General features: G+C 44.8%; 1 protein-coding gene and 3 non-coding genes across 4 annotated transcripts; all 4 read right to left on the reverse strand.

Moving 5' to 3' along the window:
• Window positions 1-187: 187 nt before the first annotated feature.
• On the reverse strand, window positions 188-15,179 carry LOC6595872 (alpha-protein kinase 1). Its single transcript, XM_026989817.1, has 5 exons — window positions 14,642-15,179; window positions 11,041-11,799; window positions 10,794-10,898; window positions 10,609-10,712; window positions 188-1,050 (listed from the first exon to the last, which is right to left on the reverse strand). Exons 1-5 carry the CDS (start codon window positions 15,177-15,179, stop codon window positions 241-243), a joined length of 2,316 nt encoding a protein of 771 aa, XP_026845618.1. The 3' UTR covers window positions 188-240.
• Trnac-gca lies at window positions 9,710-9,781 on the reverse strand. The gene has a single exon. It is a non-coding gene; the product is annotated as a tRNA-Cys (tRNA).
• On the reverse strand, window positions 10,097-10,168 carry Trnac-gca. The gene has a single exon. It is a non-coding gene; the product is annotated as a tRNA-Cys (tRNA).
• Window positions 10,484-10,555, reverse strand: Trnac-gca. Its single transcript has one exon. It is a non-coding gene; the product is annotated as a tRNA-Cys (tRNA).
• Window positions 15,180-27,782: the final 12,603 nt, after the last annotated feature.

Genomic DNA, 27,782 nt, shown 5'->3' on the forward strand with positions numbered 1-27,782 from the left:
ATGTATTGGATGGAGCCACTGTGCATATGTAGTTGTAATGTATACTCTACATGTCGATCAATATCGATTCTTCGCGGGAAAAATTCTAGAAAATCATTGATTTTGCAAAGAAGTTTATTTCGTTATTTAGATTCAAAAAAAAATATTATACATATATTAAATACTATAATTTCAATGCATCAATAAATTTACAATTATATATTATATGTATTGTATATTTACAGTGATCCGTCCACCGAATCACGTCACACTGATCTCCTCATCGCTATCGGAGTTGGAGTCATCGTAGTCGTCGTAGTACAGCTTCATGAACTCTGATCCCTGTTGCTGCTGTTGTTGTTGTTGTTGTTGCTGCTGCTGTTGTTGCTGCTGCTGTTGCTGCTGCTGGTGATGGTGATGCAGCTGTGCGGCTGCTGCGGCGGCCGCGAGCTCCACCTCTCGCATTGCCGTGAAGTGGGGCGAATGATGGAGCTGCTGCTGCAGTTGCTCGAACCGCCGCTGCTTCGCCTCCTGGATGCTGTTCTCCAACTTGAACTTAAGATCGGCGGCCACCAGCTGCTTCTGCATCTCAGCATTGATCTTGGCCTGAAACTCTGCCGCACTGCTCGCCCCCGGAGGCGAAGAGGCAGCCGATGAAACCGTTGTGGCTGCTCCACCCGATCCTCCCGTGGGTGTGGGCGTGCCCGACTGATCGCTCATCTTGAGGCTGGTGAGCAGTGGGGGCGGCGAGCTCATTTGCATTCCATATCCCGCCGACGGATGACACGGAGAGCTCCTGCTGCTGACGGACTGCGGTGATTTGGGTGTGACAGCAGCCGGCGGCGGTTCATCCTTGGCAATGGCACCGGGCGGGGGTGTGACACTGCCATTGGGCGAGAGCAGGGAGGGGGAAATCGGTGTGAGGGGTCGATCGCACTTGGCATCGGACAGATCCGGATTGGGATTGTTCTTGTTGGGCAGCGTCTGGTCGCGGGAACCGCCGCTGGCCAGCAGCTCGCGCTCCTTGGAGTTGCGCCACTTCATCCGGCGATTCTGAAACCAAATTTTCACCTGCAAACGAAAGGGGATTTAACGATATAGACATAGATATGGATTCAATCTTGCAATGAAATGGGTAAATTAAGACTGTCCATCTTCGGATGGAGAGCTGTCTGTCCCAGGCAGACCAAAAATCCAGGGAAGTGGCAGTGGCAGTGGCAGTGGGCTGTAGTTTCCCCTAAAAACTTTTCATGGCCACAGGGGCGGATGAGTTCCAATTCCTTCAACGTTTTCCGGTCACAAAACAACTTTTCCCCTAACAAAAAACTTTTCTGTGGCAAATTGAATCTACCTACCGGCCCTCCTCATCCTATTTCTGGTTATGTTGTCGTGTGTGTGGGCGTGGCCCTGGCCAGAGGAAAAGTTTGAACTGCAATGCCAGCGCCAGACGCCGAGCATATCCATAATAAATGCAAATTAGAGGCATTTCCCCAAAACCGGCAACAAATTGATTAGAGGCCGCACAGTGGTACACACAAAGTACTGCGAAAATTGTGCCAAAATATAGACACATAGAGGCTGCACAGTGGGCCACACATTAGGGGAATAGGTACTACGAAGTCTGTGGTAGAATATGAAAAAGTTTTTACCCGAATTTGCTGACTATTTCGGTCCCACTGTTTAGGCCACAAAGTTAGTCCGGCAAAAATTCTGTAAGTTTACTATCCATCTGCCTCTCTAAACAGTCTCGCTCTGTCTCTCTCTTTCCCTGTTGCTTGCTGCATTTGACAGGCAAGCAGCGCATAGGCACAGACCCTTGAAGCAGATTGCAGGATACCCTGAACCTGGACCCCCCCGGACCTGGACCGTGCCTTGGCCCACCACCACCTCGGCGACTGTTTTTGAGTTATTATGCAGTGGGTGTTGCGTCCTTGTTGTGCTGCCTCTTGTGCATGCCTATGACACAGCAGGACATTCGCACTTTGTTGCAAAAGCCAAACAATTTGCAACAATTTATGGTCAGAGCACTACTCCTTCTTCGGTAATTAGATTGTGACTTGATGTGAAATTTTCAAGCAAACTGATGCGTGAAATTGGGAAATGCGGGGAAAGGCCATTGCCGTTCCCCACCCACACTCACTCGTACACCCTAATCTCTAAACATTTATAAATAAATAAGTAAAGAGCAGCCGAACAAAAAGTTGCTGACATGTTAAACAAGCGATTAACCGCAGAGATTTCTTCGGCATCAGATTTTTCCCCGGGGACACGTGCCAAAAATTTTTTCAGTTTGCTGTTTCGCTTACTTCCGGTCATTGAGTTTTCCAGCGCTAAACCCACCAAACCACCAACCCACCAGTGGGAACCCAGCAATCCAGCCAGCAACCCCATCCCCTAAGCAATTGAAATAATAAGCTCAGGCGGCGATAAGATTAATGATTATGGGTCCAGCCCAAAGTCAGTCGTAACTGGGGGACAGACTTTGCTCTAGCCACCGAACCACTGAACCGCTGGACGACCAACAGCCACCGTCGTCATCGTCATCGTCTGTTTCTGATGGAAATTAATTATAAAGCGTGCAATTTAGTATGCCAAAGAGTGAGAGAGAGGGAGACAGAGGCGGCTCGGAAAATTGGGCAGCGTACTTCCGTTCTGTCGCAGACTTTTCTATTTATACTTTCTCGGTAGCAGCCAAGTTTAATGAGCTTGAAATTATGATGTTTGCCTTCGGACAACAGAAAGGGAGAACGGAAAGAAAGACTGCGTATACTTGTACTTGTATAGAACCTGTTCTAGTTAACCCGATGTGCGATGCTGTAATTATTCCGCAACGGAAATTCCTCAATCAACAACAACAAAAACAGCTCGTATGGAAATTGTATAAATACACGTATCAATTGCATTCCATGGTTACCGAAACGAGTCGAGTTTAGTTCTATTATGGGACTTGCACTCCCCCGGCTTGTTAACAAATATTGGCCATGTAACGACTGTGCCCCTGCCCCGTCCCTGCCCCGTCCCTGCCCCGTCCCTGCCCCCGTCCCTGCCACCGAGGCGGACATCATACATATAATTATTGTCTAACACAAAAATATTCGCTTAATTTTTGCCGGTCAGTAAATAATTAAATTTATGCAAATACTCGTATTTATGGTGGCGACAAAAACTAAAATTCAATTGTTGTGCCTGGTAATTAGGGAAATGTTTTTCTAAAGGCTTGTTGCGGTCGGAATTAAATGGTTTAACTAAGTGGGTAATTATCCGGAGATGATGATTATATAATAGAGTTTATGTTTGGGATTGTCGGAATGCCTCACTGACGATTTGTTGATAAGAATCTAACATTGGTTTTCCAATCTTCAAACTGTACCCGACTTTTGCTGATACGAGTACTAGGATCTTCTAGGGATTGGGAATCCCAATAGGAATCCTATGAATTTCTCTTCTAATCTTTATCTCCTTTATTTCAGTTATCGTTTCAATCAAAACCAAATGAAGTTCTTAAGCACTTTCATATCCAATTCCGGCTAAACTGTTTCCCACTTTGTTAAAGACCCACACATATTATGCTCCCTCAACGCAGTCCTTCCCATCTTCCCATCCCATTCCATGGACCGTAAGCCAAAACGATAAGTAACATATTTTTCTGACACGCTGCCAGCATAACGCGCATGGAATTTGTTTGAAGTTTTTATAAACCACCCAGAAGAGAGTCGGATGGTATGGTTCTCTACGGTGGGAGTTGGTAAGCGGGTCGCTCAGTCAGTTGGCTACAAATTGCTTGGCCTCCTGTCCCCTGTCCCCTGTCCCCTGTCCCCGTCTACTACTTTTTTCTGCCCGAAAATTGACTTTGGGCAATGAGCACAAGCTGTTGTTGGCGTTGCGATGCGATGAGGGAGGATGGAATGAAGATGGGAATGGGAGTGGGAATGGAGTTCCCCCCCATTCGAGATTCTGACTTCTGCCAATCTCGTCCGGGGCAACATATGTTAACTAATGAGGCTGGATCCGGGATGGCTGCTCCCGGGGATGACTGCTCTCGGGGGTGGCCTGCTGTCAACCCATTGCGGCCCCCGAAATGTCATTCGATATGCGACGTAATAGCGTATTAAATAGTCTGCTACTATTTGCCAAAGTCATTTCAACAGCAGTTGGCAGTGCGTTTTGGGTTACTGGCCATCGTCCATGGTCGATTTGTCCATTTGTCCATTCCAAACCATCCTCATGCCGCTCCTCGTTGTGGTTATTGTTTTAGTGGGGGGCCAGAAGCTGAAGTGTTTGCAAAATACTTTGGATTGTGGCGGGCGAGCATTTATTTAGCAATTTGTCAACAATTTATTTTGTAACCAAAGCTGCAAATGATGGTTTTTAATGTTCCTCAATCGTTTTTGCGCGTAGAGGGTGCGAGGGTGTACGAGACGGGTGGGGAAGGAAGGAATCAGGAATTGGCAAATTGAAATGAAATTTGAGCTATGAACATGTTTCGGGTGTGTTTAAGTGTTCTTTGATTGCAGACAAGTGAAATGGAAATGTAAATTGAATTGGTATTAATGGGGATTCAATCCCTAGAAACTTTGTGTGGAGCGAAAGAACTTCAAGATATCTCAAGTCATAATAATAGTTCGAAGGTGTGGAAACTTATAGCGAAACTTTATGAAATGTGACTACTACGTTAAGAGCTTTTAGATTTGTGGCTATAGCTGTCCTACGGTGGGTTATTGGGAAAGACCTTAAGATCCTTAAGAGCTGAAGAGCCCCTCAACAACTTAAACTCATAAACTTTTTTATATAATAGAGAGATAATTGTAAGCAATATAATATATTTAATTACTTTTAAGGATATCTCAACCCCAAGACAAGTCGTCGGGAATTTCAGAAACCATCTTAAACTGAATATGAAATGGAATCATCATTTGCCGGCTACTAAAAAGGATAACAAGGCTCATAAAAAACAAAGCAAATATCACAAAAGACCAACCCAGATTGAGAGTGTTAAATATCGTATCCTCTTCTATTCGGGGATTATTTATCACCCGAATTGATTTAAAGCCCGCAAACGAAAGAAATCGAAATCGCAAGCAAAAAAAAAACAAAAACGAAAGTCTGGAAATGTTTGTGTAATCCCCCTCCCTCACCAACTGGGCCGGGTAGGGCCTGTCCACCATACGCCATCCTTTATCCGCCATCCACAATGCACACTCCACACAAAAGACAAGGCAGACGAAATGAAAATAAAAATATTTATAACGTGAAAAATGCCAAAAGTGCCATATACTCGAATATGGAGAGAAAGGAAGAGAGAGTCGGAGAGACACAGTCGGGGAGATTCCACAGTTGATTGCCGAGCGTTGGCGGGAATTTCCTTTATCCTTTATCCGCTCTGGTATTCTGGTTTTGGTTCTGGTTTCCGAGTATTTTTTGCTCCCCCATTTTTCGACAAATCAAAAACAGACGAATTTGTTTTGGACATGACACTTAAAAAGTTGCCGGAGAGAAAGAGAGAATCCCCGCCAGACACGTGTGGGTGTGCTTGGGTGTGTGCGTGTCCCTGTGTCTGCGGGGGTTGCACGGGAATCATCCTGCCTCGCGACTCCTTGAGCTCCTGGCCATGGCCTTTTGTGTATTGATTTAAAAATGCAAATCACATTTAGCCTCAAGATGTTTTCATTTCCGCTGTTTTGGGTCTGGCGCCTGCAGGCGCCTGCAGACAGACTCCATCCAGCTCTTTCGCTCTTTCATCTGAAGTGTCATTAATGGCAATTAAATTTATAGCGAGCGGATTATGAGGCTGGTAACTGTCAGTTGCACTGCATTCTGAAGAGGGCGTGACTGATGGACAGAGTGTGGTATTATTTGGGGGTGTGTCAGGCTTGAAAGCGATGGGAACTGAAAGTGGAAGAGGCTTAACCTGTGAAGATTGTGATTTTTAGTGTTTTGATTCGATTGCTTTGCGTGGGAGAGCCCTGAAATATGTTCTAAACTATCAAATGTAGGAGTTTACCATGATCAACATATGTATGTGGATTCTTAGAAATTTCCTACACTCCTTTCATTCATAGAGTGCCAAAGCCTATAAATCCAGAAACCCCTCGCCTTGCCTCGACTTGCAACGCTTTATATACTCCGATCTGCCAGTTAATAACCATTAGCAACTCGGCCACGCCTTTGCACGTGACTTGCATTCCGCACAGAGGGGAAAAAAGCAGACCAGAAAGTCGCCCATAAATCGCGTTTGGCTGCAATAAACGCACGCGGTTTCGGCCAGCGATTTTTCGAGTGCGTTTGTAAAAATCGCAATAAACGTTGCAATGAACAACACTCGAAATGATGAATCACCTGAATCCGCAGCCAGCGCGGGTCACCAGCATTCACCAACATTCAGCAGCATCATCAATGCAACGTTTGTCGACCACAAGGCACGCGACAATGGAACCGACCCCATTCCTGGCCATATCTCACGGGCCTGGTCCTGGTCCTGGGGCTGGTCCACTGCAGGCCATCTAGGCCCAGTGCAATATGAGAATATTTATGGCAGGCAATGGATGTTGTGGACGAGTGGGGCTGCAGCAAAATGAACAACAAATGGCCGCAAAAAAGTGCAGCACAACGAAGGATGAAGGCTCTTAAATCATGTTGCATACAACTAGGCGCAATGCAATCCACTCACACTCCCCACTCTTCACTCCCACACACACTTACACACCCACCCACTCTCACCCATGCACCCACTCAACCTGTGTCACTCGAGTGTGAATATCCGCACTCGTTCATCACCCATGCCACCAGCACTCGAACCGTTGTCCAGTCCCCATCCCACAGCCCATCCCATCCCACAGAAGCAGCAGTCGTTAATGGAGCTCTCAGCTCTCGGTGTCGTCATCGCCGCCGGCTGGCCAACACTTTGTGTGTCCTTTGTCCTGGGTCCTGGGTCCTGGGTCCCAGCTCCCAGGTCCCAGGTCCAGCTACCGCAAGCCGGTCACCCGCTGCGATATGATTGCGAATTTTTCTGACATTTTTGCACATTTTTGTTGCTCCAGCTTTCTTTTACTCCCCTATATTCCCATTTCCCAATTTCACCACTGTGCCTTTTGATTTTGTCGCCGTCGATATTTTCTCCATTTTTTTACGTTTTTCATTTTCACAATTTGACAAATTTGAAAGTTTTGAAATATACTTGCCACAGTGACATATTACAGAAGTCTGGATATAAAATGTCGTTGCTCTAGCTCTTATAGTATTTGAGCACTAGGCGTTCTGACGGACGGACAGACAGAAATGGCTTAATCGACTCGGCTATTGATGCTGATCAAGAATATATATTCTTTATGGGGTCGGAAACGCTTCCTTCTGGATCTGACACACATTATTTTGAGTATTGGGTATAATAATAATTAAACAATAATAATCAAAATTAACAGTTATGCAATAAGAATCCAAAATAATAATTACTCATTAAAAATCAAAAATAATAATTATTCAACTAAAATCAAAAATAATAATTATTATTGTATAATCATTATTTTGGATTCTTATTGTATAATTATTATTTTTGATTTTTATTATTAAATAACTAAATAACTATTATAATAATAATTATTATTTTTGATTTTTATTGTTTTTACTTAAAATAAAACTAAAAAAACTAAAAAAAAAAACGAGGGGGAATGTTGTGAGTTGCTGCTGCGACCGCAACTCCACATTTATAGTCTCCGATGCATAGTCAGTAGGGCTACATTGAGTGCAATTGATGAATGCTTTGAACTTTTTTTTCAAAGATTTATGACCGAAAAGGGGGGTAATAATCTTAAAATAATAGTTAGGGCTTGGGAGAAAGGGCCCGTCAATGGGATTTCAATGCTGCAAAGGATGATCATTTCTTTAGTCAGCAGCAGTGTTTACTCCCGGAATGAATAGCAATCAATGGTTTTACATAAAAACCTGATAGATGATTTAATTCTCAAAAGTTTCCCTTCGATTCTATTAACATCTCCGTATATTTCTCTGTACCCCAACAAGTCTACAGTTGTCGTAGAACTGTCCAGAGCAAGCAACGTCTAGCCTGTTGTTCGACGCAAACAACTGAAAATACAAGCGATTTAGAACAACTATTTATGACCCACTTATACCGCAAGTCTAAAACTTACTCAATCAAAACAAAAACTTGTATAATTCCGCACTTAACAAATAATCCATCAGCGTTTATATAGGGGAATTTCGAAATCTGTGCCGGCTAGTATTTTCCAGTACTAGTTGGAATGCGCTTGCATCTTTTAGCTCGGCCCAGACCTGGGGGCATTATATGATCATTAAGGTGTAAGTGATCGATCGACCAGTTTCCAAAAAAAAAGGGGCGTGAAATGTGCAATGAGTTGATGAATTCATGTTTCAAACGCAACTGGACACGCTTATTGTGTAATTATGAAATTTTTATGAATCATATGCTAGTGAAAGAACAAAAAAAGAGCTACACTAATTTGGCATGACATTGTCAGTCATCATCAGCATCATCAGGCTGCCGCAGCCGTCGGCTTTTGGCAGGGGGCATCCATTGAAAGGCATGGTGGTGACAACTCCTGGGCCTGGGCCTGGGTCTGGGTCTAGATCTGGGTCTGCGTCTGGGTCTGGTCTGTGATTGAGTTGTGATCGATTACATTGTGACAAGACCGAATTGGCTACGCAAATTTCGCTGCCATGTGAAAATGTGTCTGCGTAAAGGTTCTTCCTTTACAGTGCGCTTTCTCTTTGCCTTGGCTCCTTTTTGAGTTTTACAAAAATTAATTTAATTATTGCATGACACACAGAGAGGCAGAGGCGGAAAAAAGGAGAGATTCTCCCTCCAGAATCAATGAAAGCTGTCTGCCTTCTCAGCTACAGCCTTTGTCGAGATGAATTTCTTATAGCTCGTTATAATTTCATTATATTTCCACGCCAGCAGCCCCCGAGCACTCCGACCTTTGCTTATATATATCTCCGAGTATATGTGTATTCCAATGGTATATACATATGTATACAGGCGGCCACCCAAGACGACCGACCGCCCGACCCGACCCGAGCGACTGCGCATTTCAAGGAGTGCCGTGCCCGCCCTGCTCGTCGGCCCCCACTCCGACCCACGAGCCACGACCCACACCCGAACCCCTTCGCTGCCATTTTCCTCTCTGCGCAGCCATCGCCGGAGAGCTTTGCTCCGTGTTCCAGGGCGGAGTTTTATTTTCATTGTTCGCTCTTTGTTTTTGAAGGAGTACGAGGGCGAGTACGAGTACGAGCACCAGTACGAGTAAGAGTATATTTTATATTTCCGTCGCCTTTTGTTGTCTGCTTATTAAAGCTGATTTGAAAAGTTTCCCAAACTCAATTTTCATAAGCGGTTAAATATAATTTTATAATGGCATAATTTTATGCTTATTATTATGCTTTTAGTCTGGTGGAGCTTATTGATTTTTTCAGTGGCATATCGGAGATTGCTTATGGTTATGGATTGCTTACACCAACAATGTGCCAGAGTTTGGCGGACAAAGTTGTGGAGGAAATTGAATAATTAGACGAGTGGAGGGACATTTTGAAATGCTAATTGGGTGTCGTGTCAGTTCTCGAAACGTTATAGGGAAAGGATAAAAATCACATTAAAATTAAATGCGGTTTCCTTTGAAAGGAAGCGGAGTGGATCAAAGAAGGCCTACGCACGTATGCCATGGATGCAATGGGATCGAAATAGAAGAAAAAGTTACAAAGGGGGCACCCGGATTCGAACCAGGGACCTCTCGATCTGCAGTCGAATGCTCTACCCCTGAGCTATACCCCCAACTTATCGATAATCCCCAAATCTCCCCAGATAAACTATATATCGAAGCTCACCTGAGAGTCCTTTAGGCCCAGTCTTTTGATATATGTATCTTCAAAACCACAAGGAAGAGGTGGCTTTATGAAGCTTGAGCGTTCAACTGTTCCTCATTTTGAGATGTCCTACGGTTTTCCCATTTTCCTACATAAAGGATCCTTAGAGCAAAGCAAAGCACAACAAAAAGTGGTCCATGTACGAGTACGAGTATTCCACGCAACCATCGGTGTAGTGATCTTCTCCAATAAATTGACGTCGAAGTGGGAAAAAAATGTACAAAGGGGGCACCCGGATTTGAACCAGGGACCTCTCGATCTGCAGTCGAATGCTCTACCCCTGAGCTATACCCCCAACTTATCGATAATCCCCAAATCTCCCCAGATAAACTATATATCGAAGCTCACCTGAGAGTCCTTTAGGCCCAGTCTTTTGATATATGTATCTTCAAAACCACAAGGAAGAGGTGGCTTTATGAAGCTTGAGCGTTCAACTGTTCCTCATTTTGAGATGTCCTACGGTTTTCCCATTTTCCTACATAAAGGATCCTTAGAGCAAAGCAAAGCACAACAAAAAGTGGTCCATGTACGAGTACGAGTATTCCACGCAACCATCGGTGTAGTGATCTTCTCCAATAAATTGACGTCGAAGTGGGAAAAAAATGTACAAAGGGGGCACCCGGATTTGAACCAGGGACCTCTCGATCTGCAGTCGAATGCTCTACCCCTGAGCTATACCCCCAACTTATCGATAATCCCCAAATCTCCCCAGATAAACTATATATCGAAGCTCACCTGAGAGTCCTTTAGGCCCAGTCTTTCGGCCAGCTTCTTGCGATCCGGCTTGCTGATGTATTTCTGCTGCTGGAAGCGCTTCTCCAGCCCCTTCCTCTGGGAGTCTGCAACGGAAGCAACAATTATAAATTATCCATTGGGGAGCTTGGACATTGGACTTTGGGTTGGGGTCCCACTCCACGCACCTGAGAAGACGGCACGTCGCATCATGCCACGTCGGGGCTTGCCACGCGTCGAATGGGCCCAGGGGAAGCCCTGGCCCGGCGGCAGGGGAAACACTTGGGCGCCAACTGCAATTGCAACATGGGGGAAATGCATTAGACAAAAACACTTGTTAATGCGCGCAGCGGGTGGGCTGCTGGCTGTGTCCAGCCACCCGCCGTCTGGGACTGGGGCTGGGGCTGGGACTGGGACTAGGACTAGGACTCTTACCACTCATGTAGGGATTGCGGCAGTGCGCCAGCAGCGAGTGCAAGTGCGGATGGTTGAGGGTGTGAGGCAGAAATGGGGTCGGTCGGCTGGGCATGGGTTTGGCAATCACTGGATGAATCGCTTGCGGGAGTGGTGGCGGTGGTGTTGGAAGGCCACCGTGTCCAGGGTTAGCCCCACCACCGGCTTGACCGGTTAACAGTTGCTGCTGCTTTTCTTGCGTTAATCTTCGATTGCCGTTGTCCTCGTCTCCATTTGCATTGCCCATCTCCCCATGCGGTCGCCCATCCTGGCCAGAGTTGCTCTGGCTCTGGCCATTGCTGCTGGTGCTGTGATTGTTGTCGCTATCGCTAATTGTGCTGCCAGGTGACGACGACGAGGATGCGGCCGTCGTAGCTGCGGTTTGCGGTTGACAACTATTGCCAGGATGCTGCTGCTGCTGCTGCTGCTGTGGGTGTGGGTGCGGATGAGGATGAGGATGCTGCTGGTGGTGCTGTGGATGCTGTGGATGTGGATGCTGCTGATGCCCCGCCAGTTGATGCGTTAGAAATGCGGGATGTGGAAAATGGGCATGCCCAGGCCCATGATGGTGATGATGCGGCTGATGGTGATGCGGATGTGCATGCGTTGGCACTTGCAACTGTGGATGCTGCTGCTGTTGCTGCTGCTGCTGCTGCTGATGGTGTTGGTGATATTGATGGGTGTGTTGTTGCATAAAGTTTTGTTGTAGATAAGGCCATATATGCTGCGGTTGCATGAATTCTGTAAGCCGAAGAAGGGGGAAAGGAAACCAATTAGTGGTGAATGCAATTAACTATAGGTTCGGGTTTGGTTTAATATATGTTGTAGTTAAATGACTATGTCACTGCAAGCCACTGGTTAAATGCGCGGTCAACCGAGGCCGATTGGAAGTGGCAAATGGCACACTATTTTCAGACCTAAGACCGCTGATGGGTGGGTGAAGGTGGGCCGATGCATGTCCATTGCAGGTGAATTCCAGACAAAGATTAACCCTAATGTTTTGAGGGAGACCCAGAAACGGCCTGCGCATTTCGATCTTTCGAATCTCAGATTTCGATTGGGTTTGGTTGGGAAAATGCGGAATGATGTTCCACTAAGACTCTGTTGTTTCTTTTTTCTTACCTCTCAATTGTCTAAATTTGAGGGATTTGACGACCGTTGGAGGTATTTCGAGATTTCACATTGGACAGTTCCACGGAACTAGAACTAAGTATGAATTCTGCCTAAAAACTTTAAGAAAATTAACTTTTGTTGTACAAAATACTGCAAAATAGTTACGCTTTAGTCAGTCCTTGAGAAACTTGACTCCTTTATCGGACTTTAAAAATCGCGATGGAAATGCCCTTGAGAAAGCAGTAAACAGAAAGTTTTTGCTGAGCCAAGACTTAAGTCCTGCACTGTATATCTGATCTACAGTTCCTGTTATGTGTCTAAATTATACAATATTTGGTGCTTCATTATTATAAAATGATTTGATCTCCACTTCACATACCCCGAAAAAACACTTGGAAGTGCCAGATTGTCAGATTGTCAGCCTTGGAACACAATCTGGCAGCTCCAAGACCCCTTTACACCTTTACATTCTCAAGACAGCGACGACAGCAACCCCTGATGTGTGTTGCGTCTTGTCTTGTCGCTTTTCCAACTTCCAGACAGGCATCTTCCCGGCGCCCCAGCACACACACACACACACACCCACACCCACACAGACAGCGTATGCCCAAACAATGGAATCCGAAATCTGCTTTGAAGTGTCAGTGTGAAGTTGGCATAATTAAACCCGGCCCAAACCCCATCCTATGCCCCAAAACGCCACACACAAACACAGACAGAGTCGCACCTTGAGAGCAAAGTTTGGCTCCGCTGTGGCTGCATTTCATTTTCTAATTAAACACCCCAAAAAGGCAGCAGACGCCATTGCTGGGGCTGTCGCCCGCACCCACACACCTCTCATCCACACACACACACACACACGCTCCTGTCTCTCTTTTACGCACATTTTGACAGGCTGGCAGGCTGGCAGGCCGGCAGGCGCTGCAGGATATGCAGGATATGATTTTAATTCGATTAGAGAAATGAAACAATTAACGTATTAACGCCTCTTTAGTTCTGTCTGTGTTCGGTGTCCTGTGTGCTGTGTTCTGTGTTCTGTGTGTGTGCGTTTGTTCGGTTTGATGGCTCGCATCTTTGTGGTCCACAAGTTTTTGCCTGCGGCCCTTCACCACCCCACCCCCCACCACCCACCCGAAAATTTTCATCCTGTGGAGCCTCCATTCTCCATGAGTGTGCAATGCGGCACATGTGTGCCTAATGAGCGCACAAATTAAGTTATAATTGTTGGCTTTTGTTTGTTCTGTTTGCCGGCGGTTTGTGCCGACTTTTCTGTACGAGTACGAGTGCCGTTACGAGTATCTGCATCTGCCGCTAACCGAAAGTTTTTGGCCGTATTGGTTTATGGCCTGGCCCAAAAAAGTTAATCTGTGGCTGACTCCTAGGCAAAAAGGCAATTTAGTGTGGTTTGCAAATCATTCAAAGTGGATTATTGGGATTGGATTGGGAAAGAATGGTAATTACGAGTGTGAATGTGGATGATTCGATTATTAAATGGCGTGGAGAATAGATTGGTGTGAAACAGTGAGGGACCATGTCATCCATTCCACGGGGAAACCTCTCATAGAATCATTCCAAGATAATATACCAAATACCAAACTTCATTGGGATATCATAAAACCCGAGTATATTTCATTTACAGTGTTCTTTCATCAATCTATTTATTTCTGCCACGCTTCTTCCATAAAAAAAAAATCACACGCAAAAACGAACTATTTTGGCCTAAAAATATCTCCAATAAAAACGCATAAAAAACGCAGACATAAAATATGGGAAATCAGAATGTTCAGCCCACTCATTAATATCAGAAAATAAACCGAACAACAGTAATCACATGACAATTAAAATCCCACAATCCCGTAAATGCCGCAGAACAAAGAAATGTCTGCCATTCAGATGCTAAAAAACGGCCAGGGCAAAGCTGTTACATTGACTGATGGACGATTTGTTCCGCCTACTTTTTGGTCCCACAACCCCAGGACCACAATCTCTCGTCCACAACCTTACTCCGTCGGTGTCATCCCTCGATGTAAGCAGCACGCGCAGCCGCAACGAGAGGCCGAGGATCGCGTCGGAAGTAGGTATCTCTGGGTATCTCTGTGGCACACTACGGAAGAGCGGAACTGGTTGTGCGGCATTGTTGCTCGGGGGTTTCAGGCCCAATAATTTAAACATGATTAGGTCTGGTTGTGTTTTTACAGCCTGCCAGCTCATCGGAGCACCGCCCTGAGGGCTTAGAGCACACAATAAAATCACGGCGTAAAAAACAAAAAAAAAAAGATCGGTGGAAACTTTTTGGCCAGAATGTTATTCTTTTGGCTTTTCATATTGCAATTGTATTTTGTTTATGTTTGGCATTAGCCACGGCAAATTAATTGCCAAGCCTCATTTATGGGATCCTTTGCTGAGCCCCTCCCCTGCTAAGGGCTCTGCTCGACGGAGGGCTGGATGGTTGGATTGTTGGATGGCTTACCATTCCTAACGCGGACTCCCTCCCGGGTATCGCCCAGGATGGCGCTGACACTGAACTTGAGAATGGGTTTGCTGTTGTTATCCTTTAGGATGGTGGTGGTGGCTGTCGCTGGGATGGTGGTCTCCTTGGGCTCCACCTTGGGCAATTTGATTGCCTGCACCTCCTCATCATCCATTTCTTCGTCATCCATGTGCGGCTCCTCCTCAATGTCGGCCACGATCTCATCTGCCGATGAGTCTTCATCGTCGTCCATCTCCTCGATGCTGTCGACACTCTCGGCCCGGTGGTCGGCCCGGTGATCGGCCCGGTGATCGTCCCGGTGATCGGCACGGCACTTATCACACTTGTAGCCTCGTTTCGAGCAACTGCAGCTGTCCGGCCGCTGCTCCGCGGGGGATACCGACTCCGCCGCCTGCTCCGCGGTCGACTCCCCGGCTCGACGGGACAGGAGCATCTCACTCAGGCTGGACTTCAGCTGGCTCTCCGTGTATGTCTGCTGGGCATGCAGGAGACTGTCCACGAGGAAGGCCGTTGACATTACGCTCGATTCTAGCTGGGAGTCCTTCGCTACAAGGTTCTTCTTAATATCTTTCCCGTCAGGGGCCGTCGCGTTCGCGTCGAGTGCTCAAATCGAACTGAACGCAGAGCCCGTTCAGACCGTGACATTATCCTCGGCGCAGGACCTCTGCAGCAGCATCTCGCAGGAGCACATCACGGGGGGACTTTAGGGGTTGCTCGACGGTGGTTGGTCCGTTCATCTTGCCCAGTCGTCGTCGTCCTCTGCCTCATCCGTGTGGCACGTGATGCTGGCTGCCTCCTTATGTACTCAACGCACACTCTCTTTCTCTCTCTCGCGAGTGTGCTTTGGGAGTGTGCGTGCGTGTGCGTGTGCGTGTGCGTGTCCTGCTCGTTATTGTTGTACGCTTTTTATTTGATTTTATTTGTGTGAAAACAATAAAAATTTAATTTTCTTGTTTTGTTGCCTTTGCCTTTGCCGCTGCCACTGCCGCTGCCACTGCCACTGCCACTGCCTTGAACTGTGCCTCCGTTGGGTGTGTGCCGGTCGTCGGTGTTTGTGCTGGTCGAGTCTTATTAGATTTGTTACAGCCCCATGGTGGCGCCACAGTGGGGCAAATGATGTGCACTTTTGGTTAGAAATTTGGGAATGGATTTCCGGAATCATGTGTAATATCTTCCAAGCTTTACTGTGGCTTCTATTTTAGAGAAGACCCCTAAACCATCGTATTGCAAAAAACAAACATTAATATCAGAAATATTTCCGAATTCTGTGCACTCCACTGTGTATTAACTGAAATTAAAATGAAACTTAATGGGTTTCAAATTGATGTTGTGAATCCCAACCAACCTTGACTTCTTCTCAGGACATTTCTAAAAGATTTCATTAGAAAAATGTTCAATAAATCGACAAAAAGGGATAGAAGATGATTAGTGAGGGGATGATCTTCTGTCCCCATAACTTTTGAATTTCTTCGCACAATTTGTTGCAGCATCCCTCAACCCCCAGCCCCCACCATCATCAGCATCAGCTAAAAAAAAAACTGAGCCAAAGAGCCAAGGAGTCAGTAGATTAACTTTTATTATGACCGCAAATTAGTTGTCCTCGTCGTCCTGACGACAATCGACAATGATGACTTATTTACTCAAAGTAAATGCGAAAATTTCCCCGAATCGGTTATGTAAGTAAGCTTAGGAGGGAAGCTAGATGAGGGATACACATACACATATATGTATGTCCTTTTGGCCTTTCTATTGTATAAGAACTAGACCGCCCCCCCCCCCCCCCCACACACACACACACACACACAAACACACACCGACACGCGCTGGCAAATGTAAAAAGAGACAAGGCTAGTGAGAGAAAAAGAGAGAGGAGCAACCCTTGTTGCGGCTTTTGGGCTTGGAAAAGTGCAAGTGGTTGCCCAGGCAAAGTCGGGGGCGTGGCCTCGAATCACTCGAATGGGAATCGGAATCGGAAACCCATCAGGGGCGGGGGGAGCTGGCGGAAAAGTGCTCTCCACAATAGGAACAAGCACGACGAGGAGCGATAACAAAAGCCATGGCTGCTCCTTCCTCTTCTCGATTGTTTTGCGCTGCCATTTGTGGCTTTTTGCTTTCATATGGAGCACGCCTCAAAGGATTACCCCCATGTGGATCCGTCCTCCTCGCTCTGGTCCCCACTCCCTCACCCCCTTAGTCCCTCGTCTGCTGCTTCTGCTGCTGCTGTTGGCGTACTGCGAGTACATAAAACATGCTCATATAAGCGTATAAATATGTGATAATAATGATTAAAAGTTCTCATCATGCCATCATCATTTATGCAAAGGATTTCTCACTGTCTCCTCTCCTCTCCTCCCCTGCTCCTGCTCCTTCTCCTGCTCTCTCTCTCTCTCTCTCTTTGTTTGCCTGTGTCTTTGTGTGGGCTTGAGAGTGTTTGTGTGTGTGTGCGTTGAATAGTCCTTACATTTTTATTTGGCACCGACACATGGCTTAAGCCGAATATTTTCCATTTTCCACAATTTGGGTCGGTGCCTCTCCCTCTTTCGTTTTCTCCATAGAGATATGTGTATCTCCAGCTCTTTCGCTATGATTGCTTCATTCTTTGTAGTTGCCATAATATGAGGACAATTATTTGATAAGTGGGTTGAATGTGCAGCAGCAACAACAGCAGCATCAGCTTTTCCTTCTGTTCTGGTTCTGCTTCTGGTTCTGGCTCGGTTCGGTTCGGTTCGGTTCCGTTTCCTGTTCGCATTCGCATTCGCATTCGTAGTGGTAGTCGTAGTCGTAGTCGTATTCGTGTTTCATCTGCCATTGTCATGGCGCTGCTTTTTGACAAATGAAAGGGGTCACCAAAGCAGGCTTTTGTTATACACCTCTCGGTCCTCCCCATTCCATCGGGCCCCATTCCCATACTTTCTGCATGCGAGGGGGCAAGTGTTAAAGACAAACTTTTAATTGTTTTTCAGAGTGTTGACTTGAGTTGAGTTTATTTTCATTTTTATTCAGATTTTTGTTTGGTATTTTATGGAGTTTGAGCTTTTGTTTTGTCTGTAATTTGTTTGCTGAATTGAAAATATGTAAATTATAATGCGGCTGTTATGGCCATGGGCTTTTGTGGAGATTATTGTGCTGTTAACGTTTGGCTTTTCGTTTGGGAGGCATTTGGCCTGGCATTGTGGCATCTGGCAGAATGAATATGAAGAGATTTTTGTCGGTTTGAATTGAAGATGGGATAGATCTTTGGAATTGTTACCCATCAGATCAGATCGAATAAGAGTTTCAGGGGTGTTCTGTGGAAAGATCAAAGCCAGTTGGATCTTCCTTTCATCTCGTTTACAAACTTTTCAGCTCTGTCTTCAATCTCGACTCCTCAGCAGCAGATATTTCTTTCTATCCCCCTGAAATGCTTCATTACCCATCTTAAAACATGAAAGATCCTCATCACATATCTCTTTGGTTTGACTCTTCAGAAAAATATACGAGTATGTACGTGTCTGTTTCTATTTCTTTTTGTTGTCTTCTATCTGGGCTGCTCAACAGCAGACGTCTCTGGCAATACCAATGCCAGAAATGCAGCATCTCCCAACCCATATGCCATCCCGAATACTGCCACATCAAAAGCCCAAACTCTTTACAAGCGTCACTTTGATTCAATTCCATCCGCCATCCCTTTTAGCCATCCCGGTAGGTAAATTCCGTTTGCCGAATTCAAAGACTTTTTCTGTGCGTGTGTGCCGCAACTCAAACGCTGCCACATGCCACATGCCACTCCAGTGCGAATAAACAACTTCATGGCTCCGAACGGAATGGAATGGAATCGAATGCCATTGACAGCCGCATCATTATATGGATATCATTATCGTGTATCGTCTGCAGCCCCCCCGCCCCTACACCAGAAAAAAAAGGTAAAATGTCACAAGATGCTGCACGTGGGGTGGGGGTTTGATGGCGGAGTGGTTGAGTGGTTGGAGGTGGTGCGGTGGAGTGGGAGGGGGAGGGGGCGTGGTTGGGCAATATAATAAAGCGCAAACATTTATACACGACACTCGATGCCGAAGGACGATATAGAAAAAGCATTCCACCAACTTAACTGTCGATATCAGCTGCTGCCATGGCCATGTCCTCCAGCCGGACCCCTACCCCTACCCCTACCGCCACCACTACCCCTAGTACTACTGCTACTGCTACAGCTACTGCTGCAGGCCACTCCATTCTGTGGAATGAATGCGAATTCTGTTTGCTATCGATTTTCAGGACAACGTTTATTATTTTTATTATATTCGCCCTGGAACTGGGCAGAAGGGGGGAATCCCCAGAGCTGAGAGCGCTAGAGAGAGAGAGAGAGTGCCGGGAGAATCGAGTGTGTCTGGGGTGGCTGGCAAATTATGGGCTTTTCATAACGTTAACAGTCGCATAAATACGCTCTTTGTGTCAGCCAAGTAGAAAAAATGCGATAAAAGATTATAAAGTGTGTGTTGTCGCTTTGGCTTTGGCTTTGGCTTGGCTTGGCTTTTGCTGCCCAGGATGTGAAGGCAAGGAGGGTGCCCTCGCATCGCATCGCATCGCATCGGATCGGAGTTCGTTCTCGTTTCGCGTTGGGCGGCGACATCTGTTTCCGACATCTTTTAATAAAATTTTCATCTTTATTACAAAACGATTGTTTTATGCGCCCAGCTAGCCAGTCACCCAGTAAGCCAGTGCAGCCGGGGACTTGTCTCCCTTGTCCTCGTCCTTGTCCTCCTCCTCCTGCTACTCCTCCTCCTTCCCTTTCTCCTCTAAGCGGCAAATCTCAGAGCTGCCCAACTTCAACTTGAACTTGGACGGCGGGGGAGGACGTGTCCTGCTGCCGGAAGTCCTTCAGCGAGTCGCGAGGAAGTAATTAGAATGAAGCGATTTTGGGGCCAAGTTTTTCTCCATTTTCCATTTTATTTCTATTTTTTATTGCCGTCCACATAAAGTTTTTTATTTGCTGGAGATGGAGTTCCTGAATGGCCGAGCAGTTTATGAAATTATTATTCGTAATTCTTTTTATTACTTTATTACTTTATTTCACTTAATTTGATCGCACTCGCACACATCTTCTTTTCTGCCATACGAGTATACCCATACCCATCAATGCTTGTATGGAAATAATTGCCAACTTTATTGGTTAATTTATGAAATTTACACATTTAATGGATGCTTTTTGTTGCTGTGCTCTGCTGTGCTCTGCTGTTCTCTGCTGTGCTGTGTTGTCGTTGTTTTTACTTTTATTGTTTTATACGTGTGTGGTTCGGTAGTTGTGGCTTTTGCGGTGGCTCGTACATAAATATATTTATTTGTTTTTGGACAATGTGGTTGGTCGGTCGGAGAGTGTTGTTCAGCTGAGTGGCTGTTAAGTGGGTCTGTTAGTTAGGCGGATAATGAATTGTAGTTAATATTTAAATGCGAGAAGATGCGCAGTGGAAAGGGGCAACTTGTTGTTGATCAAGAAACGACTAGAACATGGGAGTGTTACACCTGAGGAACTTGAGTGATCCATCACTGAGTCTCTGTCCTCGAGGTCTCTTTGGGATTGTCACCTCTCTGTGCGCTTCTCATAAGACACAGGTATTTCCGTATTTCTGTTCTTTTGCATCGGTTCACTCCGCCTTTCTCTTCTCTGTTTGGGCTCTCCCTTTCTCAGATCTCTATCTTCTTTATTAGCCTTTCTTCACTCATTAGAGAGTGTTCTCTATTTACCCTCTCTCTTCCTTTCTGTACTTGCTTGGACCATCATATTTCCACCATGTCTCTTCATTTTCTCATTTTCTCTCTCTAGTCTGTCTATCTCCCCAGCTTAAAGCTTTTCAATATGCATTCTGAATTGAAATTCTTTTGAAATTATTATTGCACATAATTTAACATTCCACCATAGCTCCTCTCTCTCTCAGGTTTTTTTCTTCTGTACAGTTCATGACCTATGGCCTATGTATACCACCTCCCAATCTCCCAATCCCCCATTCCCTCCGAATAGATTGTATATATTTCTGCAATATTATTTTTTTGAACTTTTTTGTCCTGTTTTGCAGCTGAGCTTCGTTGATTTTTGATGTACGCATGAGGGCGCCGATTAAGCCAACTGGAAAATTTGCCAGCCTGCCTCCAAACCCTTTGCCATGGCGCCCCTCTCCCCCTCCTTTCAGCACTCTCTCCATAACATTGCAACAGCAACAAATAAATAAACAAAAGCTTTAAATGAAAACAGAGAAAAAAATTCTGAGAGCTGCATAATGTCCGAACAAAGAAACGAGAGGCAGAGGCAGAGGCGAGCAGTAAAGAGAAGGCAATTAATATTTTTTATTGCATACAAATTGCATAATTAGTCAAAACTAAATGACAGACCCGAAAAAGAAAAGAGAAGGGAAGGGGTGCAAGGGGTGCAAGGGGAAGAGGTGGAAAAAGGAGTAAGGAGTCGCCGGGCAAAAGGGGCGTGCAGACAACAAATGTGTTGTTGTGATTAATAAAATTACATGAAGTTGCAAAGGTCCGCAAGAAGCCCTGAAATACAGCAAAATTTGACAGCTCGAAACAATTATAACAGAGGCAGACCCAAAAGCAGGCCGCCGAGGAGGGTTGCTGCTCCCAGAGACTGAAATAAAATCTGGAAAAAAGGCCCATCACTTGACGCTGCGGCCAGGGAGGGAAACACACAAAAAACCTCCAAGGAAAGGAACTCGGGCAACGTGTGAAAGAAGGACTACTTGACTCGAGCCATAGCCATCCGAGTGAGGCGCCCAAGGACAAGACGCACAATTTTTAATTAATTTTCATGTTTCCTTGTACTCCCTGACTTATGTGACTCTCTGCGGACAATTCCTTCGATTCGAAGCCATCCAGGCGGAAGTAACATTGAAATTTACGAGTACTATGTTGTTGTGTGTTGTCACTGTCTTCTAGTTTTCACACATTATAATGGAAAACTTGAGTGCAATTAGTCAAACAAATTCGGTGGAAATTTATGTGAAGTTAAAACTTAGAGAAAAGAGTTTCAGAAAGAAGATGGCTGTGCTTTGATGTCTCCGGGGAGCCACTCAAACTCAAATGACAGTTCAAAAGGAGTGTGTTCCAGATGGTTGTTAGCCGGTTCAAATATGATTCATGACGATTGTTGAATTCCCAATTGATACTCCAAGCTCTAGAGAGATAATCTTTTAACGAACTCTTCTTGAATACTTTCCTTTATGTAGCCTGTCAGCTCTTTTACTTGATTATTCCACTGAAATCAAGTTCATCTTCCCGTATAACCTGCTCAATCACCCATAACCATATCATTTCATTACGTTTCCATTGATTGATGGATCGCAACTGGACTGTCGCAACATCCACCTTCATCTTCATATCGAGCTGATCCCATAACAAGTTGTCAGCGGTAATTAGAGACTTTTGCCAGCTGACGCCGCAACCCCCCACCGTCCTTAAAGTGGCATCAATGTAACGCCTAGTTAGGCAACAGATGCCCTGAAATGTATGCAAAGGTCGACTCGGCAGCCGCCACCACCACCACCACCACGAAGGACAACAGGGATGCTGGACCCATTTAGACACGCAGCTCTAAATTAGCGAAAGGGTGCCATTGTCATATGTCTGTGCGTACAGATCGCCAGATACGTATATGTAGGGCAGGGCATGGGGGATTAGCCGGAGAAACGGAATTGGATAATGAAAATAAAATTAGTTTTGGTCACGTGCTTAGGGAAATATGAAATGATTATTTATGAAATGAGAATTGTTCGATGAAGAGAGTTGAAAATATGAATTAAATTGCCTACTATTTCTAATTGGAATAGAAAAAAACCTCCGTAAACCAGAAGCCATTTCAATTAACTTTCCTGCCAATACCGTGGATGCCGTTGAGTGAAGGCCTGCGGCCGGAGGCGCAACATTTTTAATTAATCCAGAGCGGAGTAGTGGTGGTGGTGGTGGTAGTGGTGTACCTCCTACTTTGAGCTCCATTCCGGCTAGCACCTGTCACTTTTTAGCAAATCCATTGGCTGCATTTCTGATGGACACTTGGCATCTGTTTCTGACCAGGCCCACAACGAGAAAGAGGCAACAGCAGTGGCAATGGCAGTGGCAGTGGAAGAGGCAGCACCAGCTACAAGGCAAACGTCAAACAATTTCTGCATTTGCCAGGCTTTGGTTTTTGCTCGCTCATCACAATTTTTGATTGCACAATTTAATTTCATTTTCCGATTCAATTTTTTTCCCATCCATCTCTCACTGTTTGCATAGGCGGAGGCAAAAAGGGGAAAGAGTACCAAATCAAAATGATATTATGGTATTATTTACGTTTATGCAAAATATTAATGTTATATATTTTTGTAACTTTGTTTGCCCTCAGATGATTGACATTTGCACGCTGTCCGGGACAGTGAAGTGAAGTTGAAGGGTTGAAGTTTCCATAATTACAGAATTCACATTTTATTTGCTTTGCGGTTGAGGTAGGTTTGAATTTGAATGCCATTCAAATGATATCATATAAAGGAAAACTATCCTATCTCAAGCAAGCAATTGGAAAGAGCAGCGAATGGCGAGCTCTGCCAGCAAACATTTGTCCGATCTGCTCAGAGCATAAATATCTGCTATCTGGTATCTGGTATGCTTCTATATATGCGAGTACACGCATGCCACCAGGTCAGCCGCACAGTTCAATTAAGGCTTATTAAGTGTGCTCAAGAGACAGGAGCGCAGCAGAGGTTGAAGGGGCCCAAAAGATGTGCAAATGGGTAGAGAAAGTGTGTGTTTTCAGGGGATGCGAGAGACGATTGACTGATTTACTTGGCATTTATAAAAGTAAAAATTGCTTGGTCTCTCAGATCTAATTAATTCTTCCAATAAATGGACTGGTAAACATGTGAACTCTTAATGCTATAATGCAAATACTTAATAGTCAAACAACCGACGAATGTTGTGCTTCCATTCTACATTTCTCAGCCCCACTCACCCTCGCTCCGCTCCTGCCACAGATACATGATGTTCTGGCGGCAAGAAATCTGAAAATTGAGCAAAACCAAGGGCCACAGCCTCTCTCCACTTACGAGTACGAGTCATGCCGCACAGTCGAGACCGAAGCTTTGCATGTGGACAACCAACAAAACAGATTTCCGAATAAATACGTATAAATATAATTAATTGAGTGCAGTAAAAAAGCATAAAAAACTATTGCATAATAATTAAATTTAAAATGGAAACATAATTAATTATCAGGCAAATGCGGACGCGGACACCAATGAGAGAGTTAATCATCGCCAGACGAAAGAACCTGCCATGGGTGAGTGAAGTGCATATATCGATCAAACTGAATGACAATTGATTGTCTGATTGTCTGATTGACTAATTGGCTGACTGACTGATTGAGAGCAGCAAAAAGTGCAATAAATATAACGAGCTTTGTTTAACCACCACCACCACCACCACCGCCACCCAAACACAAATGAACGGAAAGGTCAGGCAACCCCAACCCCAGACCTGAAGTTGAGGTTTAATGTTTGGTGTCTGCCTGAGACACTGCCTATTTTGAATGACCCGGCTGACGTCGTAAAGTTTAACCAGTTCCAGGTTCCATAAATCGTTTACAGATTCGATCAATTATATGGCAATCGAAGAGGAGCTGCTGTCGTCAGAGCAGTGTCGTAAAGCGAATCCATAAATCGTCATTATAGACCATATCGTATAGTGGGGCCTCCACATTCATGAATGCCTTCAATAATTGCAATGGAAATCTTGTTAATAATTAATGAGAACGGATATCAAAGTCGGGCAAATCATGGAAAAGTTTTGTTTTCGTTTTGCAAAGCAACGGTGATATCTGACAGGCCACGCCTCCATCTATCTAGGGGCGGAACTCAGTCGTTTCACACTTGATAGGGTTGCTTGCATTCCAGTTTGGATCAATCGATTCAAGCACAACAGAATGGATAAACATCCATTGACAGTAAACAAATTAAATTAAATTAAATTAATTAAAATAAGAAAATTAATTAATATAAGAATAATCTTAAAAATCATTGAATTGATTTAAAGCGGTGGCCCCAAAAGTAGGCAATCGTTTTGGATTAACATAACAGCGGCTCACGATGTTGCTAACATTACCATGTTAAGCCTTTCCGATGGCAAAGACACTGTTAAGCGACTGTTATTGTCTGAAGGAGTTTAGGGGTAAATCTAATAAGATTTGTTTTGGAAGTGTGTGGTGTAACACCCTGAAGGAACCGTTTCCGACCCCATAAAGCATATATATTATTGATCATATTATTGATCATCAATAGAGGAGCCGATATAGCTATGCCTGTCTGTCCATCTTGTTAGACGACTCGTTCTCAGAGACTATAAGAGCTAAACCAACCAAATTGTGTGCGCAGACTTCTGTGATATCACACTGAATGAAGTTTGTTGCCAAATTGTAGGCCCCCTCCCACCGCCCATCCGCATCCACAATTTAGAAGATACCAGGAAACAGAATCTGGATCAGATCGGATCATTATTATATGAAAGAACAATTTGAATTGCAGTGCCTACCCCTTCCACGCGCTTTCTCATTCTCTATATCTCTCTATCTCACTCTTAATCGTGCAGTGTGCTCGGGCTGACGGAGGGGAACGAAATATAACGACTGGCGTTAGTGTGAGAAGAGAGAGAGAGGCATAGATAGACAGATTTACAAAAAATGGAAACAGAAAAACATTCAGTCAATGGCTACTATACCAATTCCACCGTTTACGAATAATTACCTATAAAATATATTGTATGGGCTACATAAATTGTAAGATACTGACTGAGTACCGGATATACAAGTATATTATATTTTCCCTTTAATATACATACGTCCAAAATGTAACTTATTTTTTCTAAGTGACTATTCTATCGAAATATTATGAAATCCAGTGAAGAAGGAGATCTCTTATAGCCAGTAAAAAGTGCTAACTTTATTAAAATTAATTGAAATTAAAATATGTACATACATCAAAAGGCAAATAAGAAATCTTTAAAAATGAATATAAAAGCTCCCCATAAATTAAAGCATAAAATCAGTCTCTGCGGGTAATTATTTCCATTTCAACGCCTTTAACGCTGTAAAGACAAAGTTTTCATTTAATTTTCTTGGCCAAAAGCAAGAGATTTGTCTGCCTGGCGTTAGCCACGATTGCGCAGAACCCTGCAGGGCTTCTTCTGTCTTCGCTGCTGTCCTTCAAGCGGTGATTGAAAGAAACAAATATAAAATTGGGAAATACTCGTACTCTCTGACCAGCTCCTCGAGAGGCCGGGAAGGGGAAGGTGAAGGGTAAGGGGACTGCTTCTAGGCCAGTCGTCTGTGAATTATGACCCTTGGAGCTGGTGTTTTGCAAGCCCTGCTTACCGGCTGAGTATCTGTATGTGTATGTATATGTGTATGAGCTCTGAGTAATTGAATTAATGGATATGTAAAAAATTTCTGCACTTCGCGTCATATTTTGGCAATCATTTCGTTTTGATGTTACGAGGAACACCATATCGCTGGTACATACGATAGCTAGGTCATGTTTCATGGGTCTGGCTCGTGCTGAGGCGCTGTCTGATTTCCGATTTGTTTGGCAATGAGATGCCGTTTGATCTCCTCGATCTTTAGAGTCCGCTTGATGATGGTTGGGGGAACCTAGAGATTCGACATCGACGACACTCGAGACCTGTTTTCGTTCAGGTGAATCAACTCTCAATGTGAAGGATGATGTGCTGTGCTGTGCTGTGCTGTGCTGGCTGTGCCTTGCCGTGTCGCGCTGTTGTTGTGCTCGTTCTGGTCACACCCTTTTGAAGTTCCATGTCAGCGACACACAAAACGAAAAAGCAGCGCGCAAAAGGCATCGCGAGTTCAAAGTTTATACAAATTCAGCGTGTGAGACACTACATCAAGGCCCCTGCCTGTTCCTGTTTGAGCCAAGTGCTTTCCAAACAAATCCAAAGATAGTTACGACTGTCAGAAAACACCAAGATTAGGGCTTGCCACGTTCTAGGGATTCACATACATTCCCTATATTGACGAAAGTTCAATTAAAGGCCGATGATTGCTGTGAAAACAATATTGTGTACATGTGGAAATTGACTTGTTGTAAGTGTATTGGAAATCCACGTCATCTTCAGATTCGTACAACGAGTATATTTAAAGATTTCTGTTTGCAGTTCTCAAGATGACAAATGAGCAATTTCTTAGTAAATATAAATTTCTCCCCTAAAGATGTCACACGTTGGTTAAACCAACTCGAAGCATTTTGGTTTTGGGGACTTGTCTTAGGTTTGGGTCTAGAGATTAAGTACCAAACATGATCATGCACTTAAGATGTCTATCACAGAGCAGTTAAATCGAACGTGCCGCTAACTAATCACCCATTTAAACTCTGACTCCGTCTCGGACTTGAACTTGTGGAGGACTGTGGATGGACTGTAAGTCTGGGCTGTGGTCCGACCCGAAGTCATTCAAAGTACCAAAATCCCCCTGCCATTCAAGTGGAGCAGCGGCAGTCGCTGCGGTGGCAGTTTGAATACTTTTAATGTCCCTTGTGGCCTTTTCCGCAAAATGCTGGCAATTATAATTATAAACAATATAAATTAAAATTTTTGTTTGCCCGAAACGGCCGCAACTTGTCCGAAAACATGTGTCTTCGCGTCTTTCGCAGACTGTAGCCACGAGTATCGTTGTCAAATGTAAAACACATTTTGTTTCAGTTTCGGTTTCACAATTGCAATTAAGTCGTTCTTGTCAACTGCAACCTTCATTGAAGTATGGAAGTATGGAAGTATGGAGTATGGAGTATGGGGCATGGGGTAGCTCCGACTATGGCTTATTAGATTAAGGTCTTTTGGCCATATTCATAAGTGCAGCGGCATCCTTGGATAAAATCGGTAACTGTGTCAGCCATAAATGGCGGCAATTGCAGCGGCTATTTCCGAGTGCGAGTGGAGGGATAGAGAAGCATTTGCTCAGCACTCGAGGAGTTTCAAGTGAGTGTCGAGCCACTGCATTGAACCTTTTGCATTGAATCGACCACTTCGCGCCGCCTCAATGGGCAGCTTCCTTTCCGGCTAATTGTCGGCAACTGCCACAAAGGACACACTTCCGTCACTTCCACCA

This window comes from Drosophila persimilis, unplaced genomic scaffold (genome assembly GCF_003286085.1).
Source record: "Drosophila persimilis strain 14011-0111.01,24,50 unplaced genomic scaffold, DperRS2 tig00000431-arrow-pilon, whole genome shotgun sequence".
NCBI lineage: Eukaryota > Metazoa > Arthropoda > Insecta > Diptera > Drosophilidae > Drosophila > Drosophila persimilis.

Coding starts and splice junctions, on each gene's coding strand:
- LOC6595872 (XM_026989817.1), bottom strand. CDS start 15,179: ATGTCAACGGCCTTCCTCGTGGACAGTCTCCTGCATGCCCAGCAGACA. Junction 11,800..14,641: donor GGGAGTCCGCGTTAGGAATG/GTAAGCCATCCA, acceptor TTCGGCTTACAG/AATTCATGCAACCGCAGCAT. Junction 10,899..11,040: donor CCGCAATCCCTACATGAGTG/GTAAGAGTCCTA, acceptor TTGCAATTGCAG/TTGGCGCCCAAGTGTTTCCC.